Source organism: Plectropomus leopardus, chromosome 9 (assembly GCF_008729295.1).
Source record: "Plectropomus leopardus isolate mb chromosome 9, YSFRI_Pleo_2.0, whole genome shotgun sequence".
Taxonomy (NCBI): Eukaryota; Metazoa; Chordata; class Actinopteri; order Perciformes; family Serranidae; genus Plectropomus; species Plectropomus leopardus.
This window is the reverse complement of record NC_056471.1, coordinates 1,026,066-1,032,028: the sequence shown is the minus strand read 5'-3', so window position 1 is coordinate 1,032,028 and position 5,963 is coordinate 1,026,066. Positions and strand designations below refer to the sequence as shown.

The 5,963-nt window shown below is 37.2% G+C and overlaps 1 protein-coding gene across 1 annotated transcript in view; it reads left to right on the top strand.

The window, feature by feature from the left end:
• The first annotated feature begins 1,066 nt into the window (after positions 1-1,066).
• Positions 1,067-5,963, top strand: part of LOC121948439 — an 11,793-nt gene continuing 6,896 nt past the window's right edge. Inside the window, exons 1-3 of the mRNA XM_042493835.1 lie at positions 1,067-1,248; positions 1,591-1,653; positions 1,875-2,297. Coding sequence (XP_042349769.1) covers positions 1,069-1,248; positions 1,591-1,653; positions 1,875-2,297 — 666 coding nt within the window. The 5' untranslated portion in view covers positions 1,067-1,068. The remainder of the gene's footprint in view (positions 1,249-1,590; positions 1,654-1,874; positions 2,298-5,963) is intronic.

The following is a 5,963-nucleotide window of genomic DNA, read 5'->3' as shown; positions in this document are numbered from 1 at the left end:
ATTCCTGCTGAGGAATTTAACATTATCATTAATGCAATTCCTTCTGGTGTCTCCTTGTTATTTAGGAGCACAGTGGACCAGATCCCAGCTCTTTTGCCTATAGACCCAACTGAGCTCGAAGTCGGCAGGGTTTGTTTCTCAGCGACACGCAGCAGCAATCGCGCTGTATGTGCTTTGTTTCAAAGGGACATTGTGTCTCTCCCCTATGTAATTACTTATTGGAATAACTTATTACCAAATCTTGATTGTGGAAGGTTCTGGATTTTACCAACCAAATACATGATCAATAATAAAATTAAAGAAGTATCTTTCAAATTAATTCACAAAATTTATCCATGTAAAATACTCTTTTTACAGCGGTTTAAGAATTGTGTTGACACCAATTGCTCTTTCTGTTCAGAATGCCCTGAAGATATCTTTCACTTGTTTTGGTCTTGCCTTTTTTCAAACAGTTTCTGGATAGATGTTTGCCACTTTATTTCCTCCTTTATTGAAAATAACTTTACCCTTTGTTTTGAAACTTATTATTCTGTTGGCTAAATGGCATATTCATAAATGCCGATACATAAATAAAAATCCTTGCTTTCTTTTTTTTATAAATGAAACCAAACAGTATATAAAAACAATCAAAAACTCAACTAACAATAAAGCTGTCAAGACCCTGAACCTGTGTACCCTTTTTAATGTCTTTTTGTAAAGAAACGTATTTATAAGAAAAAAAAAAATGGAATACCATATATGTAACCCTCTGACAAAATCCCCTTCTTGTTTTCATGTTGTATTGTTATGTTCTGTCAAACGTTTAATAAAGTTATTAAAAAAAAAAAAAAAAAAAAGTCAAACGCACAGAGCATTTTCAAAATAAAACACGGAAACGCCCCCGATCGTGTATCATCGCTTTGTCAACATTAGTTTCACTTACTGGCACAAACTACCATCGTCAATCAGTCAAAGGGTCTCACAGGTAACAGAACGTCACGAACGAAGAAAAATTGATTATAAGTATGTTTTACTTACATGAAAATATGCTGCTTGGTTTGTTTGAAAAATATTTAAATATAAAAATGAATGAAATATATCTCTGAAATTAAGAAAAATGTCCAGTTATTGGTTCCTTGTGTGATACAGCACAACATTCAACCTGATTATCTTTCACAGGATTGCAGCATCACCAGCTCTCCACTACTCTGTACAACTGACACAGATGAAGGGCAAATGGACACGAACCAAGACAGAGCTGTGCAACCGGTAAGTTACTCTCCTGGTGATAGTCCACTGAAATTGACCATCAAAGACTCACAATGAATATTCCAATAAAGTCCAATAAATTCTCAGCCATTTCATATCAGATTGAGATCCCACACATTGTCTGTATTGTTTGTATCAGTATTATTTGACACCTCATGTATGAATGAAAAGACAAAATGTTATGTGACAGCTAAAACATGCTAGATGTAGTGAGCAAAGATAATTTAAAATTTAAAGGACTATTTATAAGAACTATTTATTCTGTGATTAACATTGTGCCTGAAATGTAACTATGAATGTCAGATAAAATCAGGATACTCAATACAATTTCAACTTTTTTAGGATCTGACCACACAGGCCACTGCCTTTGTGATAAATGCTTGGGTCAAGCACCGTCTCTCACAGGTAAAATATTTTTTCAAAACAGACCACAATTTTTATTTGCTTATTTACAGTTACACGTAGTAAAGTAGAACTTGTTGAAAAGGTCCTGTTATGGTTGGTGGTCAGTCTGCCTGCCATGTTCTCCTATTCACTACAGTCATTTGCCTATGATAATGTCCATGTCATGAGCAAAACTGGTTTTTACATGTATCATGAAGTTGTGTTACTCTTCTCATTTTCAGAGAGGCATGAATGACATTGTTGCTGGAGTGCAGCAGTACCAGTCATCACTGGTGAGCAACCTGAGGAGCCAGATAGAGCAGGTGCTAAAGAAGCATTTGGAAAACACACCAGGACACCTCCAAAAAGAAGTAATGGATGTATTTGACAGTTTTGTTGACCCATTCACAAGTGTTACCACAACATTTCGACAGAACAGTGCTATGAAGAAGCAGTTAAGCATTTTGGATGCAGACGAAATTCCAATTTCTCAAACTATATGCAAGAGGAAACGTGGAGCATCAAAAGACTTTTTCATTAAAAACAAAGTCTTTCATTACATACCATTGGTCAAAAGTCTAGAGCAATTCTTATCACACCCGAAGATATTCTCTATGATTGAGAAGGGACCACAAAGGTGCAAAGAGGGATTTTTTCAGGACATTGTTGATGGCGTCTTTTTTAAAGCACATCCCTTCTTTTCAGAGAAACCAAATGCATTGAAAATTGTTCTGTACACAGATGAAATAGAGATTTGTAATCCACTCGGATCCTTTATGTCAAAAAATAAACTATTGATGGTGTATTACACCCTAGCAAACATTAATCCAAAATACAGGTCTAAACTGGCTGCTATTAGATTACTTGCCATGGCTAGATCCGTAGACCTCCGTCAGTGTGGTATAGATGTAATATTGAACAGAATCAAAGAAGACATGGATGCATTGTACAAAGGTGTTGAAATGCAAACAATTAATGGACAGAAAACTATTTTTGGTGCCACGGTCTCTGTCTGTGGTGACACTCTGGCACAGCATGAACTGGCAGGGTTCAAGGAGGGCGTTGGCTTTGCCTATAGTAAATGCAGACACTGTGAGTGTTCATTTGAGGACATGCAGTCACACTTCAATGAGGATGCATTTACTAAAAGAACATTGAAGAGGCATATCAGGCAGACTCATGAAATAGAAAAGGCAGATACAGACTTGCTTCACAACAACTTGAGAACAACATATGGGATCAATCGAAGGAGCAAATTAGTTGAATTCCCTGCCTTTGACATTATACAACAAACTCCTCAAGACATTATGCATGTCATTCTGGAGGGTACAGCTCCTTTGGAAATCAAGAGTGTGTTGCACCATCTTGTTCAGTCAGGAGTGATGGATCTGGACTCTGTGAATTCTGCTATTCTGGGTTTCCCTTATTCCCCTCTGGATGTGAGAGATCAGCCATCCCCAATTTCACTAACTACATTAATGTCAAGTCACGGTAAATTAATACAGTCGTCTGAGCAAATGCTTGTCCTGCTAAGGATATTACCATTTGTTTTGCGAAGCTTGAATGACAATGCATATGTGCATCTAATAAATGAGCTAATAGAGATTGTGCAGATCGTGTTTGCACCTGTTCTTACCGTTGCAACTGTTTCTAGATTGAAGTCACTGATTGAAACTCATATGAAGCATTGGAAAGAGCTTTTCCCGGAACGCAATATTATACCTAAACAGCATTATCTGATACATTTGCCATCACAAATTAAATCACTGGGTCCAATGGTTAGACATATGTGTATGCGGTTTGAATCTAAACATTGCCTCTTTAAACAATGGGCTTCGAAGCTCAATTTAAAAAATATATATATTTGCAAGTCTTTGATCTGTCAGAACCAGCTATATGAAAGCTGCCAAAATATTGACCCTTCATTACACCCAATCTTTTCAAATGAAAGAGAGTGGGACCTGTGTCTGAGATTCAAGACCTTCAGTATTTACAAGGAAAACTGAGAGACTTTCTAGGTTATGATGAAGTAAACCACTCTGTGTCAGTCAAGTGGCTTATGATAAATGGCAATAAATACACAACACAGAAGTCAATGATCCTTGCCAAAGTAGTAAATGGTAATATGCCAGAATTTGGACTGGCCAAAAACATATATCTTGTTGATTCTAGGCTTTATTGTTTGGAATACCAACCATTTCAAACTATAACCTTCGATAGAAGCGTCATGGCCTATCAAGTTGACATCCCACACCTTGCACAGGCTACTGAGTTAGTCGATGCTGAAAAGATGGTGGATTTTACTCCTTATTACACAAACATAACTCAGGATGTGTTCCCCAGATACAGTAGCCTTGTAATTTGACCTTGTGATCAAATTATGGTCTGTAGCAGATGAAAACATACAATACAGTGAAGTTTCTGAATGTAATAATAAGAAACTATGTTTGAAATTGTTTTAAATGTTACATATTAGATGTTTAAATACTGTTAAGTGTCAATTTACATTTCTGTGCCAATGTACTATATGGTTACATACATTCTATTGTTTCATTCATAATAAAACAGTTAATTGCATCTGGCTTCTTATTCATTTATATATTATGTGAAGGGACAAAATTATGCCAAAGTTATGATTTCTTGGTTGTGCTTAAAATAAGAAATTATTACTTTGAAAAAGCAGTTTTATACTTGTAAGTGTTGATGACAAAGCTGTGTAATGCTTGATATTCTAGTTTCAAGCATCACTTACTCAGAATAGGTCATAAAATCTCAGTAACAAGCTGTTATATCTTATTTAGATAATTAAGGACCAAAACACTTAAAACAAGTCAAACAGTCTAACATATAAACTGCTTAATAAGAAGAACTATCTTATCAGACAAAAAATAAGCATATATCCCCTTGATCTAAGATATGTCATCTTACTTAGATTTCAGTTTTTGTAGTGTAGATTTGTCGGTAGTTGCCAAAAAAGTCGCCAAGAGGATTTGCAAAGTCGACAGATTTAGGGAGAAAGTCACCAAGTTGGCAACACTGACGAGGAGGCGGGTAAGAAATTGCATCACTGCCCGTAATTTGCTATGATTGGTCGGTCGGTCGGTCGGTCTGGACCGACCAGTCGGACGTCTGGTGTGCATCAGCATAGAACTGCGCTTTATAGAATGTGACCTAGACGATCCATACGATCTCCTCACTTTGGCAGATCGTCTACACGTTCTAATCCTTCACGCTCTAATATTGTCATATCGCGCACCCCTATCTCCTTGTAAATTTTGTTGAAGCCACAGGGAGCCACTGCACGTGGGCAAATGAGCCGCGGGTTGCCGACCCCTGGGCTAGTGAAACATGGTTTCACAACTCTAATGTACATGGGGCTAACGAACAGGGCTTAAAGTTCTCAGGCACCATTCCTAATTTCAGGCAAAGAACACTTTTAAATTAATTCAATACATTGTGCACATTTCCTGCCGGACAGCTTCTCAGGCCTCAAATCTTTTCTTGCTTTAAGCCCTGAATTTCAAAGCTAAGTATTTGTAGACATATACTGATGCCTCTCCCTGATTGGGTTCAAGACAAAAACAATCAGACTGATCTAATAAGTAGGGGAGACCGGGGCTAGTTGTCACACGGGTAAATTGTCACACTGCAATTATCTTGTCCACCAGAGGGCGCAACTAAAAAGTGGAGTACTAGTTTTCTTCCTTTGCATTGTCAGGTCTCATGGACTGAATGAGAAGAGGACAACACATTGTAAATTGAGATGAGCACCAATTAACCATTTTCCACTACCCAAAGTAAAAAATATTAACTCTATATTTTTTTAAATAAGCTTCATTCAGATAAAAATCCTAGCAGTTATACATGTGGACTTGTTAAAGTAGATATTAAGGCATCCAGTCATACCTCAGTCATTATTCTGATTTAACCTAACTTTAAGATAGAGCTAGCATTAGCAAACATGGTCGTTTGGGACAACTTGTCACAGTCATTTGGGGGTAAGTTGTCACATGTGACACGTGACAACTTACCCCCAAATGACAGAGAGATGTAGTCTGTAAAATCAATGGTTCTCACGGCATTTTCTATGATTCAAGTATTTGAAGTGAAATGATCAAAAAGTGAGCAAAAATCCCTTATATCAACATGACCTTTTCAACCATGTCTACAGCATAATAAAAATTTGGGAACCAACAATCAGCGAATCCCTGCAGAACAGAGTGTAAACAAGGCAGCCAGGCACCTCAATTTGTTTATGCAGGTGCACCTGAGAAGTTGAATAAATTCAGCCAGGGCCAGAATTTTGCATTTCTACCTGTCTGCAAACATGG